This window comes from Mirounga leonina, unplaced genomic scaffold, assembly GCF_011800145.1.
Source record: "Mirounga leonina isolate KUSES-001 unplaced genomic scaffold, KU_Mleo_1.0 Mir_171, whole genome shotgun sequence".
Taxonomy (NCBI): Eukaryota; Metazoa; Chordata; class Mammalia; order Carnivora; family Phocidae; genus Mirounga; species Mirounga leonina.
The window spans coordinates 5038730-5065805 of record NW_023270436.1 but is presented as its reverse complement, the minus strand read 5'-3'; the positions used below and the strand labels follow the sequence as shown (position 1 = coordinate 5065805).

The following is a 27076-nucleotide window of genomic DNA, read 5'->3' as shown; positions in this document are numbered from 1 at the left end:
CCCCTCAGGGCTCCCGTGTCTTTGCCCGGTGAAATGGGCCAAGGTGTCCTACATCTTGGGAGCAGTAGCTAAAGCAACAGTGTGTCCACAGGGCAGAGAGCGAGCTTGCCCAAGCGTGGTTAAAAGGCCAAGGGTGGGCCCTTCTCTGCTTTCAGCCTCTCCTGCCCTGGGCCAGTTTTCAGGAAGGGCCTGTTCTTCCTTCTGAGCAATGCCCGTCCTGCGTGGGCACGGGGATTTCCCCAGGATGGCGGGTCTGCAGTCACCTACCTGGAGACCTGCGTGATTAGGTGCTGTGACAAGCATCCTTAGCAGCTCCGGTGCCTGGGCCCCCGGTGCGTGCCCACCCCGTGCGGAGGCCTTTCCAGGTTGCAGTGTCCAATCCTGTCTTGGCCCCATTTGACAGCTGACAAAACCGAGGCACAGAGAGTTTCAGTGGCATGAGCACTGGTGCCTCTTCCTTCCAAAATAGCTGCTTCCTCACACCCTTTTTGGGGGAGCTGGTGCCATCTCAAAGGCCCAAAAGCCTCTTCTAGAAAAGCCTAGGGCCCTTCTTTTTTCCTCCATTTGAACAAAGTATAAAAACTGCTACCCAGGGCGCCTGGGTGGCTCAGTTGGTTAAGCGACTGCCTTCGGCTCAGGTCATGATCCTGGAGTCCCGGGATCGAGTCCCACATCGGGCTCCCTGCTCGGCAGGGAGTCTGCTTCTCCCTCTGACCCTCTTCCCTCTCGTGCTCTCTGTCTCTCATTCTCTCTGTCTCAAATAAATAAATAAAATCTTTAAAAAAAAAAAAAACCTGCTACCCAATTCCAGACCAACATGTACGGGTCGTACATCCATTATGCAACAGGATGAGCAGAACAGGGCATATCTGCAAAGTGGAATGCTATATGGCCATAAAAAGGAATGAACTCCTGATTCCTGGTATGACATAGGAAATGTCATTGTGAGAGAACAAAGCCAGACATGAAAGGTCACGTGTCATACGATTCCGTTTGTGTGGAAAGTCTAGGAAAGGCAAATCCGTAGAGACAGATTAGTGGTTGCCTACATTGAGGTGGAGGGATGCGGGGTTTCTTTGGAGGCGATGACCATGTTCTAAAATTAGATTATGGTGATGGTTGTATAACTTTGTAACCTCGTGACTATTCCAAAGACCACCCAACTGGACACTTTGAAGACATGAACTTAATGGTGTGTAAATCATATGCCAGTAAAGCTCTTTTTTTAAAAAGGAGCTTTTTTTTGGTTTTTGTTTTTTAGAAAGAGAGGGGAGTGGACAGAGGGTGAGGGAGAAGGAGAGAATCCCAAGCTGAGTCCCCTCTGAGCACAGAGCTCAACCCTGGGCTCAGTCACGTAACCCTGAGATCATGATGTGAGTCAAAACCAAGAGTTGGATGCTTAACCAACTGCGCCACCCAGGCACCCCTAAAAACGGAGTTTTTTTTTTTTAAAGATTTATTTATTTATTTATTTGAGAGAGAGAATGAGAAGAGCACATGAGAGGTGGGGAGGGTCAGAGGGAGAAGCAGACTCCCTGACGAGCAGGGAGCCCGATGCGGGACTCGATCCCGAGACTCCAGGATCATGACCTGAGCCGAAGGCAGTCGCCCAACCAACTGAGCCACCCAGGCGCCCCTAAAAACGGAGTTTTAATTAGACCATTACCAATGGGCCTTCTACCCTGGGGGAAGATGCATCGCACCACCTCCTCCACTGACAAGAGGGGCAGCCGCCCTCTCTTTTTTGTGGCACGTATGCTTCCTTCTGGTGTTCTCCACACAGTCTTTTCGTTTGTGTATGTATGTGTTTTTTTGTTTTTTGTTTTTATTTTTTTTTAAGGAGACTCTACACCCAACGTGGGGCTTGAACTAAGGACCCTGAGATCAAGAGTCACATGTTCCACTGACTGAGCCAGCCAGGTGCCCTATTTTTTGGGTTTTGGTTTTTTTAATCACAGCTCTTCTTTTTTTTTTTTTTTTTTACCCTTCCATTTTAAAATAGCTTTATGGAGGTATAAGTCAAGTACCATACAATTCATCCCCCTAAAGTGTGCCGTTCAACCCTCGTTAGTCTGTTCACAGAGTTGTGCACTCATCACCACAGTCCGTGGTAGGATGTTTCGTCATTTCTAGGAAAATCGTGTACCTTTTAGCTATCACAGCCCCTGGCAACCGCCCATCTACTTTCCGTCCCTATGGCTTTGCCTCTCTTGGACATTTCATGCAAACAGAATCATTTGCTATGTGGCCTCTTGCGTCTGGCTTCGTTCCCCGAGTGTCACGTTTTCAAGGTTTGCTGACGTGGAAGCATGCATCAGTACTTCCATTTTATGGCCAAATAATATCCCGTTGTCTGGATAGACCAGGCTTTGTTCGTCCATCCATCAGCTGATGGCCACACGGTCTTTGCGTGTACAAACCCCGTTAGGGCAATGACCTCAGGATAAAAGGATGATTCCTTGCAGGATATGTTGGGGTCAATGCTCTGTGAGAATATGGGATGTCAGTAGGGATTGTGATCACTTACCGGGTGCTCAAGGCACTTCACATGAATAGCGCACTTACTGCTCGGAAAACCAGATGGGGTGGTACAAGGGCATGTATCTCTGAGCTGGAGCTCTGCTGTGTATGGTACGTGTGTATCTGTGTATCACACGCACGGCTGCGTAGCTAGCAGTAAGAGGCAGATCTGAGATTTGAACCCAGGCACTTAGACTCCCAGCCGCACGCACTCTCAGCCAAGACACAGAACAGACATGGAGGTTATTTGAGTCCTCTCTCTCCCAGTTGCTGATTCAACCCTGCCTCTTTTACCCCTGTCCTGGGGCAGCGATCCACCCACGAGGTCTGATTCCAAATGCCGTAGCCACTTCACTCCGAGGCACTTCTTGCCCACATGTGAGTCAAAGGGCACTAGTCCAGGGCTCCGCTCGGCACTCCTGTTTGCTGTAATAGTGCAGGTGGGTACAACCGAGGTGCCCATGGGGAGGGATTGCTTAAACCTCTTTATGGAGAATGAGGCAGCTCTGTCCAGGCTGAGGTTGAGTAATCACCAAGACAGAGTGGCACGGGAGAAAAACTGCAAAACCGTGCACATTCGCTGCTGCTGGTGGGAAGAACATTTGTCCGCCATCGCTCCCTGGGCGGCTCTAAGGGAGGCCACAGAAGCGACTGATAACAGCAGGTGCCTCCGGACGGAGGTTTGCATCATGGGGAGTGAAGTGGGAGGCTTACTTTTCACTGAGTTCCCATTTGCAGCTTTGAGTTTTATACCATGTGTGCAGAGTATTACTTACTCCAGAAAAATAGGTGAACGAGGCCGCACCTCCTATTCGTATTCCTCCGGAATCACCCGGAGACCTCACGAAGCCCTCCGGCGGCCCGGGTCCTTACAGCCGGGTGGGGCGTGGGCTTCTAGCATTTCCACGTGCCCAGGACATGGGATACAGCTCACATGTGAGAACCACCATCACCCTCGTCCTCATCCCTCGAGGCAGCACCCACACTCCAGGCGAAATGGGTTGGGGGGGTGGAAACTCCCACTGTTTAAAAATGAGAAATCAGGGCGCCTGGGTGGCTCAGTTGGTTAAGCGACTGCCTTCGGCTCAGGTCATGATCCCGGAGTCCCGGGATCGAGTCCCGCATCGGGCTCCCTGCTCAGCAGGGAGTCTGCTTCTCCCTCTGACCTTCCTCCCTCTCATGCTCTCTGTCTCTCATTCTCTCTCTCTCTCAAATAAATAAATAAAATCTTAAAAAAAAATAAAAATAAAAATGAGAAATCAGGCAGAGAAAAGCAGAGACCTTCACCTTGTCGTGAGCAGCAGGGCTCTAGGAGAAATCAGAAGTGGAGTGAAGCCGCTTTGCGGGGACCTCCCGTCTCCCATAGGCGTGCCGCTCGGCCTGTGGAGGAGGAGGCTTGACCAGACTTCCCCCAGCTCCTGGCCGACCGGGCTCATGACAGCGCCCAGGCTACCCGGCTCTGTTTCCCGTTGACGTGTACACCACCGGGCCTGGCTGGACGAGGAGAAGGGAGCGTTGTCCAAGTCAGCATAGTGACCATTCTCTTCTTTCTGCAGTTCCTGACCAGGCTGACGGAGAGGTTCGTGCTGGGGGTGGATATGTTTGTCGAAACGTTGTGGAAAGTTTGGATGGAGCTCTTGGATGTTCTTGGACTTGATGGTACGTGTATGGGGGGGGGGCATTCATTTAAGGTGCTCTTTTATTCTAGTGGTTCTCAAGGTGTGGATGCAATATCTGCAGTGGGTGGCACAGGGGACCCCTTGGAGGGGGGCAGGGGGACACAAATGAACATTTTTTCTTGTAATAGTTGCATAAAGAAATGGCCCATCCAAACTGAGATTCACAGATGCTGTTTAGGGTAAGGTACGGGTGGGTGGTGCTGACTCGTCTGCCCCCGGCAAAGCCGCACGGACCAGAGGTGAAGCCTCTGGGTTGTTGGGATCCATCAGACTAGACAGTTATTTAGGCAGAAAGGGATTTCATACAGAGCTTGGGGCACTCACAGAGTTATCAGAAGGACAGAAGAAGCGGTGTGTGGCCCCCAGAACACTACCGAACTGGCCTGTGAGGGGAGTTGCTGCTCAGCCCCAGGAATCAGGAGGCTGCCTCTGGGACGGTTGAATTGAAGGTCACGGGCCCCGGGCCAGGCTGCCACCTCTTTTGCCAGGAAGTCTCCAGTAGCCTGTGTTGAGGTCCCCGAGACCAGCCCCAGGTTCGGTGAGGCACTAGGAAGACCCAGGACTCAGCATTATGGTCATGCTCATGGCTGTGACTTATTAGAGCGCAAGGACACAAAGCACCATGAGCAAGGGGGACAGGACGCTCTAATTCCTCCAGCAACAATTTGAGACGACAGGTGTAAAGTGTCGTCTACCAGGGAAGCCCGTTAGAGACCCAGTGCCCGGGGTGTTTCTTAGGGCTGGTCACCTAGGCACTTTCCGCCTGGCACCGACCAAAACTCCTGACTGCCCGCAGGAAAGCAGGCGGTTAGCATAAACCACGTGATTCGTACGAACAGTCCAGGCACAGTCCCTTATGAGGGAATGGAGGGAAGTCCCCTCCATACATGTGTTTTTTCCACACCACCAAGCAATAAACTCCGTCCTCCATGGACACTGACCAGGCATCCCAGAAATTTAACTGAATTCTGACCCTGTCTATCTGGATAGTGTCAGAGCGAACCCACAGGGCAAGGGCTCCCCCCACAAGACTGCCCCTTCCTCTCTAGATGTCAGTTGCAAGCCCACCTGTGCTTCTGAGTGACCGGCTCTCGATCGAAGGTGGCCACGCGCCCCTGCCTGGCTTTGACTGATTTGCTAGAGCGGCTCACAGAACTCCAGAAACCCATTTCCTTAACTAGGTCACCAGTTTGTTATAGATGGATGTAACCCAGGAACAGCCAGATGGAAGAGATATGCAGCGCGAGGTCCGTGGGAAGGGCCAGGGAGCCTTAATGTTCTCTGAGCTCCCCGACCTGGAACCTCCCCAAACCCCGTCCTGTTGGGGTCTTTATGGAGGCTCCGTGACAGAGGCATGATTGACCGAGTCCTTGGCTGTCGGTGATTGACTCAACCTTTAGCCGCTCTCCCCTCCCTGGAGGTCAGGGCATGGGACAGAAATCCCAGCCCCCTCCTCACAGTTGGTTCTCCCAGCACCCAGCCCCCCTCCTTAGGGCCTTTCCAAAAGTCACCGCCTTGGAACGTGCTCAGGTGTGGCTCAAAGGGGCTTGTTCTGAATTATCAAGATACCGTTCTCGCTCTCGTCCCTTAGAAAACTCCAAAGGATTTAGCTGCTCTGTGCCAGGCATAGGGACAAAGACCAAATATATATACTTCTTATTACAAATCACCATATCACACTCCAGAAATCCAAGTTCCCAGATGCCAGCCAAGGGCCCAACTTACCTGCACACCTTTCTAGAGAGCAGCCTCAGGCCCGCTGTGTTAACCTTTCCTGCACACCTCCTAACTCAGCGTCCTCTCTTGGTCCCTGTGGTTCCTTCTCAACCGATAGCCAGGGTGTTTTTTGTTTTTATTACAACTTTTGCTGCATAGAGTGATTTAAAAAAAAAAAAAACCTTAGTCAGGTCAAGTAATTCACCTTCAGACTGCCTAGTGACCCCTGTCGCACTTGGAATTGACTCAGAGCTCCCACTGAGGACAGTCAGCACTGAGGATCTGCCCAGCCCCCTACCCAGTCCCCCGCCTCCATCCTGCTCTTGGACACAGCTTTGGTTCCGTTAGGTGTCCCCTGCCAGGAGCAGTCCCTCAGCCCTTTGCCTGCTGAGTCTTTCCTATCCTCTGCTCTCTGGCACATGACACCTCCTCCAAGGGGCCCATCCTGACTAACCCATGTACAGGGACCCCATCTGTCCTCACACCCACCATCCCTCACCAGCTGTGATGTCCCGTGTGCACGCACGCGTGCGCCTGTGTGTGTTTATTGCTCATCTCCCTTCTGGAATCTCTGCTCCTGTGAGTGGGGCTTTGCCCATCTCCTCCAGACTGCCCCCTCTGCCTTACTCTGCCCCTGGTGCACAGGGGCCCATCGCTCATAAAAGTTGGAGGACTGTTGGTCCCACTACTTCGCTGCTGGTGTGAGTTCACTTGTGTCCCCCCAGAAGCACCCCAGAAGCCCCATATCTGTGAACATGAGCTTATTTGGGAATAGTCTTTGCAGATATGATCAAGTTAAGATGAGGTCATCCTGGTGGGTCCTACGGCCAATGTTCTTGTATGAGGAGGGAAATTTGGACACAGAGACAGAAATACCCAGAGAAGAGACGGCGCTGGCAGAGACCAGAGAGCTGCGGCCACAAGCCCAGGACGCCTGGAGCCCCCAGGAGCTGGAAGAGGCAGGAGGGACCCCTGTGGAGTGCTCAGGGAGAGCAGCCCTGCCTACACCTTGATTTCAGAATTCTGGCCCCCAGCCAGCAAGACAGTGCATTCCTATTGCTTTAAGCCACCTCATCTAGTCATTTGTTACAGCGGCTGAGGGAAACCCTGGCCACGTGCAGGGTCTCTGGGAGCCCTCCTGCTTGCCTTTGACACTCCCACCTGATGGACTGGAGACTGGCCCCATAGGTGGGGCTCCCTGCTTCACACCCGCTGTCGTCCCCCCTCAGCCCCTGGGAACCTGACTCCAGCCTTGAATCACCGAGTTCAACCTGTGAGAGACCTTAGACCAGCTCAGGGCACCTCACCGCTCAGGCAAAGAATCCGCGGCAGCGGGACGGCCCTTTGGGAGGATGCTGTGCCACCTGCACCCTCCTGGGGCTGCTGGGGACCCCTCCTGGGAGTCAGGCTGAGTCAACACACAGCACAGATACAGCAACTGCGTGCAACCTGCTCGGCCTCCGTATTCACCACCTGCCCAGATTCCATCCCCGACCGACGCGCCCTGCAGAAGCGAGCCTGATTGCAAAAAGTTGCACGCAGCTTGGAACGGAAAGCTAGAGTAGCGACAGCCTCCTGATTACACGGGACAGGATCAGAACAGTATCGTTCCACAGAGGCCCCACGTGCTTGTGTTCACGGCCAGGGTCACTGGACATCCCAGAGGTGAAAGAACTCCCTTCCACGTCATGTTTTCCCCTCGTAGTTGGTGCATCAGCTTCAAAGCATCCAAAGGCCTTTGGAATTTGCATCTTAGGCTTAGAAGTTTGAGTGTGCAAAAGGCAGGAAACTGTATCCCAAAGTTGGATATTCTGGTGCAAAATGTTTCCATGAGTACAATCCTCTAACTTCCGACTCCAGAAGTTTTCAGGGTCCTGGAGCCTCCTGAGCCAGAGCGGTCCAATGGAAATAGAATGCCAGATGGTATTACACGTCCCAGTTTCCATTAGAAGAGTAAAAAGACATTAACTTAATAAGGTGTTTTAGTTGATCCAATAGGTTCAAAATATTGTCATCTCAACTTTTGATCAATACAAAAAATTATTAAGGTATCTTACATTTTGGGGGGTATTAAGCTGTCGAAAGCCAGCCTGCATTTGACACAGCACATCTCCGTTCCATTTCGCCCCATCTCAAGCGCTCCGTGGCCGCACGTGGCCAGTAGCTACCACAATGGACACCATGGCGTTAGCCCCACTCTAGACCTGGTGGCTCAAGCCACTGTTCTGGGAAATGGAGCCCTTGTCCAGGAGTCGGAAGGATGGATTTAAGTCTCATGCCTTCATCAAGTTGTTTGCTTTCTCTGAAGGCTTGGAAGCCACTTCCCACACATGCTGTGACCACGCATCAGGATAGTGCAGGTAGTGGGTGACTCCAAGCGCCAGACGCCCTGCATCGCAATCCCAGCCCCGCCCCGCTCTAGCTGTGGGACTTGGGGCAAGTCACGCTCTGCGCCCGAGTCCCCACGTGGGAAATGCCACGTGTCCTCAGCACGTCGTGAGGACCAGATGACAATCGGTGCAGAGCCGTTAGAACAGTGCCTGGCCCGCGGTAAAGGCCTCGTGAACACTCCATGGCTTACGAAGGGGCTGTGCTCTAAAAAATATGTCACCATGCGCTTCTGGGACTCACGCAATCCCTATTCTCTACGCTGAGGGCCGCCTGTGCCCAGCTTCGCTCAGAGCCAGCTCTCCCTGGGCTCTGGATCGGGTGGGCCCCTAATCCAGTATGACCGGCGACCTCACCGAGGTCACGTGAAGATGAAGGTAGAGATCGGGGGATGCTTCCATGAGTCAAGAAGGCCGGGGATGGCCCGCATACCCCAGAAGCCGGGGAGAGGCCTGGGATGGATTCTTCCTCACGGCCTCAGAAGGCCACCGCCTGTCGACACCTTGACCTCACACTCGTGGCCTCCATGCTGTGTGAGAATATGATCCTCTTGTCTGAGCCACTCAGCCAGTGGTTCTTCACTGTGGCAGGCCCAGGAAGCAGATACAGGCAGGACATCTAGAGCTGCTCAGGTCCTATTTAGGACTTTTAGGGCCTCCACGGGAGGCAGGGTGCTCCTTACGAGCCTCGCTGGAGAGAAGTGCAGTTTTTATTAGAGTCGCTGTACCTGTGTTAACCATTCTCTGCCCCAGTCTGGTATTCCCCCTGGGGGTCCTTGGGCCCACTGGTCACCGAACTTGGCCCCTTGATAACGTGATAGTACATGCTATGTGGCTTTGGATGTAAGAGGCTAGTCCAGCGGTTCTCAAAGTATGCTCTGAGGAGCCCTGGGGGGGGTTCCCTGAGGCCCCTCAGGGAATACCGTGAGGTTAGGCATTCAAGGAGTGCTTCCATAGTTTTTTACATCGATTCCACGTCGATAATATGTTGAATACGTTAGGCTAAGTATCTTCACATTAATTTTTACCTGTTTCTTTTTTGCCCTTTTTAATGTGGCCACTAGAAATATTTAAATTACATCTGTGGCCTACCTCTGTGGCTGGCATCCTGTTTCTGTGGATTCAAAACCAGATCTGAGGATCCAGCCCTCCTCTCTCAAAGCGGATATTACAGAGATTTGTAAAAACGCAAAACAACTCCACTGTTTTCATTGTGGGGGGTTTTGGGGTTTTGTTTTGGAAAGCAGTTATTTTTCATGAGAAATATATTATTTGTGTGAACCTATAATGGGTTCACTGTTATTTTTAAACAAATTGATAATAATATTTAAAAACGAGGGCGCCTGGGTGGCTCAGTCGTTAAGCGTCTGCCTTTGGCTCAGGTCATGGTCCCAGGGTCCTGGGATCGAGTCCCGCATCAGTCTCCCTGCTCGGCGGGAAGCCTGCTTCTCGCTCTCCCACTCCCCCTGCTTGTGTTCCTGCTCTCGCTCTCTGTCAAATAAATAAATAAATAAATCTTTAAAAAAATAATAATAATATTTAAAAACGAATTTATTCCTTTTGCTTAATTTTTCTGTAAATCTAAAACTCTGAAAAATTAAGGCCATTTAATAAAAAAAAATTTTTAAGAAAAAACTAGCCTTAAAATATGAGGTATATCTAAGTACAAAATCATGATGAAGTTCTATTTTATTTTACTTTATTTTATTATTTTTTTTAAAAGATTTTATTTATTTGACAGAGAGAGAGCAGGAGAACATAGGCAAGGGGAGCGACAGAGGGAGAGGGCGAAGCAAGCTCCTTGCCAAGCAGGGAGTCCGAAATAGGGCTAGATCCCAGGACTCATGACCTGAGCCCAAGGCAGTCGCTTAGCCATCCAGGCACCCCTATTTTTTTTTTTAAGTAGGCTCCATGCCCAGTGTGGAGCCCAATATGAGGCTTGAACTCAATGACCCTGAGATCAAGATCTGAGCTGAGATCAAGAGTCAGAGGCTTAACTGACTGAGCCACCTAGACACCCCCAATGAAATTCTTTTTTAAATTAAGAATTTATTTATTTATTTTTAAAAAGATTTTATTTATTTATTTGAGAGAGAGAGAGAAAGAGAGCACAAGAGTGGGGTGAGGAGCAGAGGGAGAAGCAGACTCCCTGCTCCTTGGGAGCCTGCTTCTCCCTCTGCCTCTCTCTCTCTCTCTCTCTCTCTGTCTCTCATGAATAATTAATTAAATTTTTTAAAAAAAAAAGAATTTATTTTAAAAAATAATAAAAAAAATAAATTAAGAATTTATTAAGGGCGCCTGGCTGGCTCAGTCGTAAGAGCATGTGACTCTTGATGTCGGGGTGGTGAGTTCGAGCCCCACGTCCAGGGTAGAGATTACTTAATAAATAAAAGTTAAAATAAAATGGTCAGTGTTTAAAAAACAATTGGTTAGAAATTAGTTTTAGTTTATACTGTGATAAATATAAATAGATAGAACCCATATAAACAAAATCTCTTGGGAGTCCTAAGACCAAAACAGTTGGTTTTGTCTCATCTTTTGCTGGGGTTAAGTGTGAAAACTCCAAAGTCAAAGCCACACTCAGTCAGATGCTCCTGATGCCTCCGGAAGGCACAATGAAGGAGTGCAGCACCCTGGCATTTGGGGAGTGAGTGCTGGGTGACCCCGTGCCTTCAGCTTGCACAAGGTTTTAGTTTCCGAGGTTGGGCCCCATGAAGTGGCCAGCTGATGCACAGTAATCTGATCACTTTGGAGGCGGCAGGCCGCTGGGGGTGAAGGGAGGACGGGAGACAGTTGCGCTGTGGATGCATTTAAAGCATCAGAAAGGTTCAAGTCTTCCATCTCATGCTCACTTCAAATCCTTATGTCCCACCTCTCCCCTCATGCCTTCCCCCTCGTGCATGGAGTGGATTGTGCATCAGCCAGTAGGTCTCAAAGTGAGGCCCACCTCAGATCTACAAAATCCCATATCCTGGGGGTGGGCCTGAGCTGTGTGTGTTGAAGGGCCCTCCAGGGCAGTCTGAGGCACACACTCGAGTTGAGAACTTTGGTTGAACATTGAAGGCACTCAGGATAGAACTCCCCTTGAATGTGGTAAACAACACCATGAGGAGACAGACCGCTCCAGGATATAGGGCCCTCTGCAAGAAAACTAGCCTTGAAAACTGGTCTTCAGAAAGTCGTTGTCACAGGACTCTTCTAGATTAAAGATGGCAAACACAGCATGGCCAATTGCAGTGCATGAACCATGATTGGATCCCAGTGGGAGTGGTGGCGGTCAGGGGGATGAATAATAGGGAATTTAATATTCTTAGTTACAATCATGGTATCATGGTTTTGAGGAGAATGTTTATTCTTAAAACACAAAGCCATCGGAATTTGGAAAGGAAGAAGTAAAATTGTCTCTCTTTGCAGACATGATTTTATCTATAGAAAATCCTAAAGACTCCACCAAAAAACTGTTAGATCTGATCAATGAATTCAGTAAAGTTGCAGGGTGCAAAATTAACATACAAAAATCGCAGTATTTTTATACACTAACAATGAATGATCTGAAAAAGAAATAAAATGATCCCATTTATAATAGCATCAAAAACAATAAAACACTTAGGAATAACTTAACCAAGGAGGTGAAAGATCTCCACTCTGAAAATTGCAAGACATTGATGACAACACAAATAAATGGAAAGTTATCCCGTGTTCATGGATTGGAAGAATTAATGTTGTTAAAATGTCTGTTGTTTACCCAAAGCCATCTACAGATTAGTGTGGTCCCTATCAAGATTCCAATGGCTTTTTTTTTTACAGATGTAGAAAAAAAGTCCTAAAATTTATATGGAATCACAAAAGACCCAGACTAGCCAAAGGAATCTTGAGAAGGAAGAACAAAGTGGTACTTGCTGATTTCAAATTGTATTATAAAGCTGTAGTAATCAAAATAGTATAGTGCTGGCATAAACAGACACGCAGACCAATGGAAGAGAATTGAGAGTACCGAAATAAACTACGGATCTCTGGTCAACTAGTATTTGACAAGGGAGCCAAGAATACTCAGTGGAGAGAAGACAGTGTCTTCAATAGACGGTGCTGGGAAAACTGGATATTCACGTGTAAAAGAATGAAACTAGACCACTATAATACACCCCTTGCAAAAATGAACTCAAAATATATTAAAGACTTAAATGTAAGACCAGAAACCATAAAACTCCTAGGAGAAAACAGGTGGTAAGCTCTTTGACATCGGTCTTGGCAATGATTTTTTTGGGATTTGACACCAAAAGCAAAAATAAACAAGTGGGACCACATCAGACCGAGAAACTTCTGCACAGCAGAAGGAACAACCTACAAAATGAAAAGTACCTATGGAATGGGAAAAAATATTTGCAAACCATATATCTGTTAAGGGGTTAATATCCAAAATATATAAAGAACTCCTACAACTCAATAGCAAGAAACCAGCAGTCTGATTAAAATACGAGCAAAGGACCCAAACAGACATTTTTCCAAAGAAGATATACAAACGGCCAACAGTTATGTAAAAAGATGCTCAACATCACTAATCAGGGAAATGCAAATCAAAGGCACATGAGATATCATCTTACACCCTACTGAAATGACTATCGTCACAAAGACAAGATTACAAATGCTGGCGAGGATGTGTGCAGAAGGGAACCCTTCCTTGTGTGCTGCTGGTGGGATTGTCAGGTAGTGCGGTCACTATGGAAAACAGTATGGGGGTTCCTGAAAAAATTAAAAATTAGAGTTACCATATGATCCAGCAATCCCGCTTCTGGGAATATACCCAAAGGAAATGAAAACACTATGTCACAGAGACATGTGCCCCGCCATGTTCACTGCAGCATTATCTACGATGGCCAAGACAGGGAAACAACATAAGTGTCCATCGATGGATGAATGGGTAAAAAGGGATACATACACACAATGGAATATTACTCAGCCATAAAAAGAGAAGGAAATCCTGCCATTTGCAACAACGTGGATGGAACTTGAGGGCATTATGCTAAGTGAAATAAGTCAGACAGGGAAAGACAAATACTGTATGATCTCACTTATATGTAGAATCTTTAAAAAAAAAAAAGCCTCATAGAAAAAGAGATCAGATTTGTGGTCAGAGGTAGGAGGTAGTGGGTGGGGGAATTGTAATAAGATGGTCAAAAGGTACAAATTTCTAATTACAAGATAAATAAGTACCCAGGGATGTAACATACAATGTAATGATTATAGTTAACTCTGTTGTATGGCATATTTGAAAGTTATTAAGAGAATAGTAGATCCTAAGAGTTCTCAGGACAAGAAAATTATTATTATTTTTTTGTATCTATATGAGGTGATGGATGTTAATTAAGTTTATTGTAGTAATTTCACAATATATGTAATAAGTCATGCTTTACAGCTTGAGCTTATACAGTGCTTTATGTCAGTTAGGGCTCAATAAAACTGGAAAAAAATATGCCAAAGTATGATCTTTTGCATCTTTCAAATGGCTTGGTAAAAAAAAAAAAAGTATGTGACAAAACAAGATATGGTAAAATGTTAACAACTATTAAACCTAGTGGTTTCAATAGGAGTATTTATTTTACTATCCTTTTAACTTTTCTGTTTGAAAATTTTCTTAAGTTGGGTACACAGAAGATGCAACTCCTCCATTTCACTCCATGTTTAAGATGGAACTTCATGTATGATTAGGTTTGGCTGTGAGTAAGAGATCCAAAATATCAGCAGCTTAAACAAGATGGAAGCTTATTTCTCTATGTGAAAGTTCACAGGTAGGTGGTTAGGCAGGTAGGTGGCTTTGCAGCACGTTGTCCTCAGAACCGAGGCACCTTCCATCTTATTGCTTCCCAATAGGTGACTTCCCTTACTTCATGGCCCAAGACAGCTGCTCCCACTCCCGCCATCACGTCCACATTCCAGCAGACAGAAGAAAAGGAGGTAAAGGGCACATTCCTGCTACTTTTAGGAAAAACCCCTGGAGGCCACCACAAAACATCTCCTTGACCAAAGTTTGGTTTTGTAGCTACAGGGGAGGCCAGACATGCCTTCATCCTAGGCAGCCGCATACCCGGCCTAAAATTGGGCGTTTGTGACTCCGGAAGACAGGAAGGGAGGAAATACAAGGTCAATTTGTAAGCTCTGCCCTGCCACAAAAAGGCGTCTTAAACTCAGGATATGGCAGGTAGTCTCCCAGGGCTTAGCACAAAGGATCGCGAGGCAGCCGACTTTGGGGACATCTTATTGTAGAGACCCAGCAAGGGAGCTGAGCTGCCCGAGCCCCACTTGGAGAGAAACCCCTGGCTCCTGGTGACCGGCCACTGTCCCTCTTTTCTGTCCCGCAGTGTCGAACCTGTCCCAGTACTTCAGCCCGGCCTCGGTGGCCAACAGCCCGGCCCGCGCCCTCCTGCTGGTCGGCGTCGTCCTCCTGGCCTACTGGTTCTTGTCTCTGACCCTGGGCTTCACCTTCAGCCTCCTGCACGTGGTGTTCGGCCGCTTCTTCTGGGTCGCGCGGGTCATCCTGTTCTCCATGTCGTGCGTGTATGTCCTGCACAAGTACGAGGGGGAGCCGGAGAACGCCGTCCTGCCCCTCTGCTTCGTGGTGGCCATCTACTTCATGACCGGGCCCATGGGCTTCTACTGGCGCAGTGGGCCCAGCGGCCCCAGCGTGGAGGAGAAGCTGGAGCACCTGGAGAACCAGGTCAGACTGCTCAACATCCGCCTCAACAAAGTGCTGGAGAGTCTCGACCGCGCCAACGGCAAGTGACAATCAGCCAGCCGGCCGGGTCCCCTCACGCCAGCGCCCGCTCTCAGAAAACAAAAACGGAGAAGGAAGAAAAGAGCACCAAACCCCAAACAATCTCAATAAACGTTCCTGAGCACGGCGGGGGGCGCTCTGTGAGGGTCTTTCCGGCCACGTGTCGACCCTGAGGACACGTTCCCAGAGGAATGACGGGATCGCTTGTGTAGAACCACCCACCAAGTGTCATTAGTGGGGGAAAAATATTTTTTAAACAAAGGATATAATCATATTAGCTGTATAGTAAGAGTTTGTGCATAGAGCATAAAGTTAATTTTTTCAAGCACTTAAATACATCTTTTGTAAGGTTTTTTAACAAAGGCAGATCGAGTCAAGTTTAATAAAACTTTACATTGAGGGGAAGAATATGCTAATGGGACACTTTCGACTAAAAGCTCCAATGCTAGCATTTGTTTTCACAGCATAGGGCTTGGTGGGGGAGGTCTGGGTGCGTTATTCTCATGTTCCAAAACCGTGGGCTTCATTTTATGTTACTTTCAGTTGATGGTGACTGGGCTGATGGATGTTGTCGGTTCTGGGTGTGGGCGCTTGGGGTCCAGGACGGAACTAAACATCTTTTGGGTCCTAGTGACCCCAGCCAGGTGCCTGTCAACTATATTTCTAAAAGGAAAGATTATTATTTGTGGAAAACCTGAGATTCCTTGGTTGGTTTGTTTATTTCCCTTCTGAACTTTGATGTATTTTAACCTCCACGTTTTGTAAAGGAACACTCAAGGACCAGGCGAAGAAACGTCTCTGGGGTTTGACGCCGAGAGCCATGGGCGGGGGAGCACCGAAGCTCCCTCTGGCAGGAGTCTATCTGATGCCCTCGTGACGCTGTCTGCCAGCTAGACCTCCGGACGAAAGGTCTGCCCTGCAGGGTTGTTGTTTGTTTCCTTGTGGTTTTGGTGGACTCAGGACCATGGAAGGAAGACAAACCGTAGCAGCTAATAACATTTCCGAGTCTGTGGCTGCTTCTAAGGCATTCTCAGGAACAATAAGCAGCAAGAAACATGCCTTGGAGAAGATCCGAATTATTTTTCCTGAAATTTTTACCATCCATGTGTTAGGTGCTTTCTGTCTGAAGTCCGTGGTGCCCTCATCTTAGGTAGTGCCCAGGGGCAGAGAGGGACGTACCAGGCAGACAGCAGTGGGGGGCCTCGGCAGGGGCGCCTTGCGAGGCTGGGTCGGGTGCAGGGAAACACCCCAGTCTCGGCCCCCCGGGCCTGTCGGTAAGCACCGGGGAACACACAGCAAGGAGGGGAGGCTCAGGCTTTGGTGGAAGGCAGTTTCGAAGGCGGCCAGGGGTTGTGACTCCCTCCACGATCCTTCCCGGCCCCCCTCTGTGCCCCGGGGGTCCCCTCACGGAGCCCCTGTATGCAGATTTGCAGAGACCCCTGTCAGATTGGGCAGAACCAAGAGCGCACGGTCCACATAGCATTCTGGAGAAAACCCAGCTGTCTGTCAACTCTTGTGCGGTATTCCCGGGAAGTTTTATTTTGGGTTGCAAGTATCGGGAAAACAGGAGCAGCTGTTTTTGAGAATGTTGATGAAACTTCTGCTTTTAAGGTGCACATAATGGGACCCAAACTTGGTTCATGTCCTGAAACGCATACCTGTTCTCCAGGGTGTGCTCGGGCAAATCCTTATCCATGGGCATCTGGAGCCCGTGGTTTCTGGATCGAAGCTGTTCCAGTTTTGCCATTTAGATACTTCCAGACAAATCTCTTTTAGCACAGGGTATACAGAATAAGGCCTCCGGGGAGGCCATCCTTGCCCTCCTTCCTTTTGTGCATTTGGCTTTTGTGTATTGGGAGTGTTTGGTACTAAATAAAACATTGCTTTGCCCACGTTGGCGGGGGGAGAATTGGCATTTGGTGCGCAAGGCTTTAAAGTCCTCAACTGTCATGGGTCTGGATAGAATATCCACTTCGTTCCCCCTGCCACCTTCCCACACGAAGCCTGAAGGTGTAGACAGGAACACTGTTTTAATCTCCAGTAAATCAAGGACGGCTCGTGCCTCTGGGCCCCGTTGCGCTGAGACCGGGAGCAGCAACTAGAAATCGCTGTTGGGAAGATGCACCACTTTTACCCAATGAGCCAAGTGTGGGCTCTGAGGCCAGTCTTAGAATCTGATACACTCAGATGAAAGGTGGCTTTATTTTCAATGAAAGAACCTATAGTTAAATAGGCGTATCACTTCAGGGCAGAACGTTATTTGAAATTTGGGTAGGAATCGTGGATGTTAGATCTGGATAAATCTTGCTCTTTGATGCACATGTTTGCTTTTTGTTTTGGGCATCTTCTTACCTCCAAATAGTTTGGGATTTTTTTTTTCTTTCTCCCTTCCATGGAAGTTTGTTAGGGTACTTGGCCTCTCCCAGAGCTCCCCATCTCTTTCTTTTTCCTCTCTTTTGTACATGGAAAAAAAAAATGTATTTTTGTACCATAGCTCATACCTGGAAGAGAAACCCTTTTTTTATGTCTCCCGGGCCATAGAACATATTAGTGCAACCCTTCGGTCAATGTGATGTAAAAAATCCTGATGAGAACTACTGTGAATGGGTTGTCACTACAACTCTGTTTTCTAGATCTCTTAAAGTTCATCAGTGTTTATTTCCCAGTGCCTCAGTGTCCCGACACACGCCACGAACAGAAAAGGGAAAGGACCAACTCTCTCTCTGACTGGCTGGATTTGTGCGGCTGCTGCGGAGTCTGGGTTGACAGTGACCTCTGCCCTGAGAGCTAACAAAGGTGTTTCCGCGGCGCACCGGCCTCCATCAGTACATTCCCCGCAGCGACCAGGATCGGCATCATCAGCCTTCTGGGGGCTTGGGGCTTTCTGTTTCAGCGATTACCCCCATCCCTTCTGGTAACAAAATGCAGCGATAGAATTTCTCGAAAGCCGGTCTTGTGCATTGTGCCACGGTCTTTATTGAGAAAGGTAACTGGGTGACTGGCACGGGAGGCCAATACCATTGAAAGAAGGTTTGTCACAGGGTTCCCTAAAGCCAATGGGCACTGCATGCCACGCAGGGCCCCCCGAAGCCCTTCATGTGCAGGGTCGGGAATCAGAGAAGGGGGTCCGTGCTTGATGACTGTGGTCGTGGGAGGTGACCACGTTCGAACAACCCCTCCTGGGTGCCAGGGGCAAACGTGCAGATTGGGGTCAGTGGTTGGGAGGATTACACTAGGACTTTGCTGAGGGTAGGCTCGTGGGGAAGATGTAAACCCCATTGGCTGCTAGTCTGTCTCTGACTCAGCAGCCTTACGGAGAGGTGAGGAACAATGTCACGTAGCCAATGCAGCATCGAAAACATGGTGCATACACCCTGTGCCTGGTGGCAATCCCGAACCGCTTCATTTCTACGCCTTCTGCTTCTTAAGCTGCTCTAGATGATTGGCACCTGATCACCCCTCCCTGATGAGGTTTGATTGACTTAACCCAAAAGCCAGCTCTGGCCGTCTAACTGGCTCATGTTAGAAGGAGTTCCTAAGGCCCTAAGTTGTCATTCCCCCTTCCACAACTTTAAAAAAAAAAAATATATATATATATATATATATATATATCTCCATTCTGCAAAGTTTTGTTTATGGTCATCTGAGTAATTGGACTTTTGCTTCTCACTGGTGAATAGTGAGTAATAGAATTATATATTTTTTTGCAGGATCTAACGTAGTACCCTTAAAATTAGTATTGGACAGCCGTCAATATGATGTACAGTATCTGGGATAAACAAACTTAGTTCAGCGCACTGAATTCTGTGCTTTCCTCCTCAATGATTCCCCGATTTGCAGGAGATATACCAGGACTGGTTTTGCCATTGTGGTGGCATAAAAGGCTGATTGTCATTTGCGTCGTCTACTGAAAAACCTGTGGCAGCTAATGATGTCATTGACCCTATGTTCTAATGTCTTTTTGCGGATTTAAAGTTTTTGTTATACTGTCAGCTTTAATATTCGCATGTGTGTTAAATCTCTGGATACCGTGTAATTAAACTGATTTCTTGTGGTGGTGACGGTGATTAGTGCTCACTTAAAATCCAGCGAAGCAACTATTTCCCCTCTTAACTGGAAATCATATTTGTGAGGTATGGTGTCCATTATCAACAGTGTATTCATGATTCAGTTCATATTTTGTGTATCTGATAGTAAATTTTCTATAGCATTTGATTTCACACTTAATATAAACCCATTTGATTTGAATATGGTGGTGTGTGTGTATGTGATGTGTGCACCCTTTAGTTCCGTAAGCCTTGGAAAACTGATTCTATGAATATCAAATATAGACATAAATGTATAAGGCTTATTTTATTTGCAAAATGGTACCTACATTCCTCCTATTTATTAAATCACTGGCTTTAGTGTTCTGTAGAGATATTTGTAGACTGATTTCAGAACGGAATGAAAATATTGTGAAAATTACAGCTTAATAAACGTTTATTGTAATTTTGTTGTACAGATTTCTTAAATATGTTTCATTATTTCTGACCAAGCATTTGTGGAGTCTTCCCCAGTCTTGACATGTAATGGTGATTTTATGGTTCTATTCCCCTGTCTGAGAAGAGTCAAATAATCTTGATGTGTTCAATTGGAAGGAGGGTTACCAGATAAAATACAGACACACCCAGTGAAATTTGAATTTCAGATAAACAACCAATACTTTTTTTTTTTTAAAGATTTTATTTATTTATTTGGGAGAGAGAGAATGAGAGACAGAGAGCACGAGAGGGAGGAGGGTCCGAGGGAGAAGCAGACTCCCCACTGAGCAGGGAGCCCAATGTGGGACTCGATCCCGGGACTCCAAGATCATGACCTGAGCCGAAGGCAGTCGCTCAACCGACTGAGCCACCCAGGCGCCCCAACCAATACTTTTTTAAAGTATATCCCAAACATTGTATGAGATATATTTTAAAAAGTACCGGTTGTTTATCTGAAACTCAGATTTAACCAGGAATCCTGTATTTATATTTGCGGATCCGGGCAACCCTAACAGGGTTTTGCAATAGATGTATACCCCTCTATCCCACCCTGGACCGAGATGCTTTCATGGGTGGTAAACATTATTTCCTTAGCAAATATTCAGGAGCAAATGTAACAGAATAGTCCAGCTAAATACACTTATGACCCAAAACTACTGCTCGTGGGGGGGGGGGTGCTCTCTGGAGGCCCTCTGGGTGGCCCCAGCCTGGGAAAGAGCAGCTTAGAGGAAGGGACCCCACACCCTGGAGGACAGGACAGCAGTGAGTAGCCTCAGCCGCAGTTCTGGGTGACTTAAGTAGGAACCAGAGTGAGATATGAAAACGTTGTCCATTTGAGTGAACTAAATACATGTGGTTAATCATCGTGCAAGAGCACATTAAAAAAAAAAAAAGATGCAGTGAAACAGTAGGTGGGAAAGGAGGGGTGGGAGCAGGTCCCAGGAGCAAGAAGAACATTAACTGAAACGAGGCGTTGCCGGGCGCTGTGCTGGGCTGAGCAGCGTGGTGCCACAGAGCCGCGGAGAGCATGCATGCACGGCCCTGCCCCCGGCCTGGCCTCGGTTTACCGATGGACCGTCTCCACTTCTGCTATCCCTTCTGTCAAAAGCCACCGGCTTCTTCCAGCCAGCAGGTGGTTTACTTGATACCCAGGGCGGCAAGCTGGTCAGCGATACCTCGGCCCCTGTCCCCAGCCTGGGCTCTTGTGCTGTTCGTTTCATTTAAACAACAAAAAACCCCAGCTTTACTGAAGTATGATTGACATACGATGAACCAGGCATGTTTAAGGTGTCGATTTTGATCACTTTGGATATATTTCTGTACCTGTGGAAACATGGCCACCATCAAGAAAGGAAGCACGTCCCCCACCTCCGGAGTCCCTCCTGTCCCTGCCTCTGAACCTCCCCAGTCTCCCGTTCCCAAGCAACCCCTGATCGCTTCTCTGTCCCCACACATTCGCTTGCATTTTCTAGCATTTTACATAAATGGAATCAAACAGCAGGTGCTTGCTAGTCTATCCTGTCTTGTTTGACTCAGAATAATCATTTTGAAATTCATCCAGGTTGTGGGTGTGGGCAGCTCCCTTCCTTTTATTGCTGGGTAGTATTCCACGGTGTGAATATACTTCTGTGTCTCCGTTCACCTGCTGATGGGCTTGGGCGGTTTCCAGTTTGGGGCTATTACAAATAAAGCTGCCGTGGACATGTATGTGCAGATCTTTGTATGAACATTTTCTTTCGTTTGTCTTAGGCAAATACTTAGGGGCGGAAAGGCTGAATCCTATAATGGGCATATGTTTAATTGGTCAGAACACCATTTTCTGAGGGGTTTGCACCCACATTTGCACTAGCCGTGTATGAGAATTCAGTTTCTCTACATCCCCACCAATACTTGGTATGGTCAGTTTTTTTCTCAAAAAAAAAAAAAAAATTCATTTACTGAAAGGTATCGTCTCAACTGAAAGCTGGCCATCTTTAATTAAGCCATAATAAACCAGTAATAGTACATAACGTGTTTCCCTGAGGTCTGTGAGTCATTCTAGCAAATTATTGAACCCGAGGAGGCGGTCACGGAACCTCTGATTTGTCACCAAGTGGAACAGAAGTGAGGGCAACCCCGGGGTCCCTGAACTTGGGATTGATGTCTGAAGGCAAGGGATGGTTTTGTGGGGCTCCGCTCTTAACCCGTGGGGTCTGCAGTAATTCTGGGAAGCTAGTGTCAGAGTTGCTTAATGGGAGGGAAAACTCACGTTTGGTGCCAGTGTTGTGAGCAGAGGAACAGTTTTCCTTGAGATGAATTTTCAGGACCCAGAGCACCACAGGTTGCTGTAGGAGGTGATGAGGTAGGGGTGTGGTGACTGGATGTACCCCATAAATGACAGCAGTCATAGAAACTAAGAACCTTCTGTGTGTGTCTCCGCTCCGCTCTACCGGCCCCAGCTTGTTAAGAGTTACACAACCACTCTGCTAAGAACAGATTATCTCGGTAATGCAAAGGGGAACACCCAGGCTCAGAGAGGCTGAGGAACATTGCCCAAGGTCAATGGCCAGTCCTCGGGGAACCTGGGTGAGAGCCCAGTCTTGCAGGCTACCTCCCTAAAGGCAGAAGTCCCTCCAGGATCTCCTTTCTGTAGAAGCTGTAGCTTTCATGGTTTTTTTTTTTGTTTGGTGGGTTTTTGTTTTTTGGGACTTGCATCAACGGAGATGTTCATTGGTGACCCTAAGGAAACAATGACTATAGATCCTAACAATCAAAAAACTCAAGGGGTGTCTGGCTGACTCCGTTGGTGGAGCATATGAGTCTTGATCTCCACATGAGAATAGAAATTCCTTAAAAAAAAAAAAAAAATCTTAACCCCCCCCACCCCAAACCAAAGAGCCACCATCTTCTCTACTCCGAAGTGTCACAGCTGGAAGCAAGGATCAACTGTATTTGTTTTACAGCTTACTGTTTTTTAAAAAATTTAAGCCTTACAACGAATTCCTGTTTCGTTCGGGGGCCCAGAGATGTTAAGTGACTTGTATAAAGTGGCACAGCTAGTAAGGGAGTGTGGGGAGCCAGGACCGAAACCCGGTGGCTCTGATCCACATCCAGGGTGCCACCGCACCCTGAAGCATAGAGAGCACCTTCCGTATGGTCAGCGTTTACACGGAGCCATCTTTCCTCCCGACAGTATGAGAACTTATAGATGCGTGCCTTTGGAGGTTCTCCTGTCTCCAGCTACGCTGGGCAAGTTGGAGCTTCACGTACATTTACAGCTTATTAGATGCTCAGGAGAACCCCCAGCTTGGATTGATATCTTCTGGATATGCTTGTTTTTCAGGGGTCTCAGGATGCCCTATTCTATTCAAAGAGGCCATTGATTTACTAGGATTTAAGATCTTGTCACAGGGAGAGTGAAATCGTTCTGGCCTCAGGAATCAGACAAAACCGAGCACCAATTGTGTCCTGTATCAACTTAGATTTCAAAAGACTGCAACATCGCCTCCCTTTGTTTTCAGATCCTTTTCTTGTATTGCTTAGAACACCCTGTGTGAATTGTGTAAAATCATTTGAATGTTACCCCCACATGCGCATATATATATATATATATATATATATATAATTTATTTTTGCATGGAGGAGCCCTCGGAGGCTTGGAAATAGTCCATTCATTCATTTGGATAGGCCTGCAGTTCTCAAAGTGTGGTCTGAGTTCCTCTAGTTACATAAAATACTATTAATAATTAGTCATTTGCATTTTCCACTCTCATTCGGTCACAAGCGTGCAATGGGGTTTTCCAGAGGCTACCAGATAGGGTATTGCAACTGATGAATGGCGACACAGGGATGAGGAGCCAGCAGTCTTTGATTAAGTTAGACATTTGAGATTAGCAGACATGTAGAACAATGCTACTCTTCTCACTGATTTTTTCCCCCAAAGTATAGATATTTTTCATACAATTAGGTTGTTTATGGTAGCGTGCTATGGGTTTATCATTGTTATTTTAATTTTTTAGAATAGGGGAGGGGCAGAGGGAGAGGGAGAGAGAGAATCTCAAGCCAACACCTTGGGCTCGCTCACACCACCCTGACATCATGACCTGAGCTGACACCAAGAATCAGACGCTCAACCGACTGAGCCAGCCAGGCACCCCTATCCTTGTTATTTTTAAATGAAGATATGTATTTTTGGTTTCTCACTTTTTAGTTTTAATATCGTAAAATTATTTCTAACTTTACTGTTAATCCTAATTGATAGACATAACCCATGGAAACAAAAGCTTTTGGGATCCTCAGGAAGTTAAAGAATGTAAAAAGCTCTTTGCCTTACTCTCTTTGGGCTTCTATAACAAAAGTACCACAGACTGGGTGACTTAAACAACATTCATTTCTCACAGTTCTGGAGGCTGGGAAGTCCAAGGTCAAGGAGTCAGAGAGTCGGTGCCTGGTGAGGTCCGTTTCCTGGCTCATAGATGACAGTCCTCTCTCCCTGTGTCCTCATGTGGCGGAAGGGGTGAGGGGGTTCTCTGGGGTCTCCTTTATGAGGGCACTAATCCTACTCATGAGGCTCCACCCTCATGACTTCATCACCTCCCAAAGACCCCACCTCCTCATACTATCACACTGGGGGGTAAGGGTTAGGGGCTAGGGTTCTACATATGAATGGGGTGGGGTGACACAGTCTACAGCAGTCCTGAACCACAAAGTTTGAGGCTCACTGGCAAAGGCAAGCAATCACATAGTACACACTTCAGAGGTACAAAAGTGTGTTCAGTGAACCCTGAATCTCCCTCCTGCCTGGACTGCCCACCACCTTTCTGCCTCTAAGGCGACCCCTGTCACCAGTTTCTTATGACTCCTGCTGGGGATATCCAGTGACGACGCAAGCATATATGTATATACCAGTCTTTAACACTAATTATAGCATATTATCTACACTTTTCTGGAACCCGGTATTTTTGCACATACATCTCAGCCAGCGGTCACATTCTTTGTCTAGTATCCCATTTTGTGGCAATGCCATAATTTATTTAGCCATTTCCTTATTGATCAACAGCTGTACTTCCTAAGGTGATTTATTTATGCTAAGCTCCCATGTGTTTCTATGACTTTCATGCAAGTTGTTGTATTTGGTGCAAATCTGATGCTATATAACTTTATTATATAATATAACATATAACAGTATTATAACACAATATAACATTATTATATAATAACACAACATAACATTATTATATATTATTAAATATTTTCGTTTTTTTTTTTTTCGAAGATTTTATTTATTCACTTGAGACACAGAGAGAGAGAGAGAGAGAAAGAGAGCATGAGCAGGGAGAGAGACAGAGGGAGAGGGAGAGGCAGGCTCCCTGCTGGGCCAGGAGCCTGATGTGGAGCTCGATCCCAGAACCCTGGGATCATGATCTGAGCTGAAGGCAGACGCTTAACCGACTGAGCCACCCAGGCACCCCAACATTATTATATATTATTATATAAGACAACATCACATTATTTTGTAACACAATATATTATTATACACGACACAGCATAACTTATAACAATGTAACATTATTATCCAATGTAACAGAATAAACACAATATGACATTAAGAGTTCAGTTTTAGGGGCGCCTGAGTGGCTCAGTTGTTAAGCGTCTGCCTTTGGCTCAGGTCATGATCCCGGTGTCCTGGGATCGAGCCCCGCATCGGGCTCCCTGCTCAGCGGGAAGCCTGCGTCTCTCTCTGCCTCTCCCACTCCCCCTGCTTGTGTTCCCTCTCTCTCTGTCTCTCTGTCAAAAAAATAAATAAAATCTTTAAAACAAAAAAAAGAGTTCAGTTTTACCTCTAGTTTTCTCGGAACTAGGCTGTTAATTTCATTCCATCTTTCCATTAGTGTAGAAAATTTGAAACCAACCTATTGGTGATTGAATGAAAATGTGCATTTACATCATTAGTCTAATGGATAAGCTTTTTTTTTTTTTTTTAAACACCTCCTTTGTCCTGTCTACTTCAGTTGTGACACAGGGAGGGTAGGCATTATAAATCAGAGTGAAATAAGGATGACTGGTAGTATTTCATCCCATGCCTCTCAAGGAGGGCCAGTTTCCTCCGGGCCCTGGGATTTGGGCTATCCTTCAGTAAGATTTTGTGTGCTCTGCGGCAAAGGTGTGTGAGCCCATTCGCCCTGAGCCAGCTATGACATCCATGCTTACAGTCGCTAAAAACAATGCCAACTACTTCCAATCCCTGCTGAATTATGTTTTTGGTTTTTTTTTTTAAAGACTTTATTTATTTGACAGAGAGAGACACAGCGAGAGAGGGAACACAAGCAGGGGGAGTGGGAGAGGGAGAAGCAGGCTTACCGCTGAGCAGGGAGCCCGATGTGGGACTCGATCCCAGGACCCTGGGATCATGAGCTGAGCCGAAGGCACGCGCCTAAAGACTGAGCCCACCCAGGCGCCCCTGAATTATGTTTTTTCATTCTTAAGTCCACACTTGACTTCAATATTAGAAGGCTGCTGTGAACTGGAAATTGATTGAATCACAAAACATACTCATTGGGAAAATGTACATGACAGGGCATGAAATTGAATACTAACAAAATTAGCAAAAGAAACATCTACAAAGAGGTTATCTCATACAAGAATGTGTGATTCACATCCACTTGTCAGCTGGAGTGAAAGGTATAGATAGCTTAAGGGTAGGATGACACAATCACACCTACATTAAGCCTAGATAAGAGTCAGGAAAGCTCCTCCCATCCATGTTGACATGGTATTTTCTTTCTTTTTTTTTTTTTTTAAAGATTTTATTTATTCATTTGAGACACAGAGATACAGAGAGAGACAGAGAGAGAGAGAGAGCATGAGCAGGGAGAGAGGCAGAGGGAGAGGGAGAAGCAGGCTCCCCGCTGAGCCAGGAGCCCGATGTGGGGCTCGATTCCAGGACCCTGGGATCATGACCTGAGCTGAAGGCAGACGCTTAACCATCTGAGCCACCCAGGCGCCCCTGACATGGTATTTTCATCGGCAGTGCTAAGAAAATGCATGCAATTTACGCTGCATTATGACAATAAATTCTGGCCTCTCTTTACATTTATTTTTCTGTGTCAAAGTTTTTCTCCGAGTGTTTTAGTTCAATGACTGCAGGTTCCCGTGGATGGGCTTGGTGAGAAAATAATACCGTCGTTAAAAAAGAGTTGGGGGTGCCTGGGTGGCTCAGTTGGTTAAGCGACTGCCTTTGGCTCAGGTCATGATCCTGGAGTCCCGGGATCGAGTCCCGCATCGGGCTCCCTGCTTGGCGGGGAGTCTGCTTCGCCCTCTCCCACCCCGTTTGTGTTCCCTCTCTCGCTGTGTCTTTCTCTGTCAAATAAATAAATAAATAAAATCTTTAAAAAAAAAAAAGAGTTGGTTTTGGGGCTGCCTGGCTGGCTCAGTCAGTGGAGCCTGGGACTCTTGATCTCACGGTTGTAAATTCAAGCCCCACCTTGGGTGTAGAGATTATTT

The 27076-nt window shown here is 47.2% G+C and overlaps 1 protein-coding gene across 1 annotated transcript in view; it reads left to right on the top strand.

Moving 5' to 3' along the window:
* Nucleotides 1-19576, top strand: part of BRI3BP (BRI3 binding protein) — a 29127-nt gene extending 9551 nt beyond the window's left edge. The window contains exons 2-3 of the mRNA XM_035016822.1: nt 4077-4179; nt 14659-19576. Of these exons, the coding sequence (XP_034872713.1) occupies nt 4077-4179; nt 14659-15080 (525 nt within the window). The 3' untranslated portion in view covers nt 15081-19576. The remainder of the gene's footprint in view (nt 1-4076; nt 4180-14658) is intronic.
* The last annotated feature ends 7500 nt before the right edge of the window (nt 19577-27076 follow it).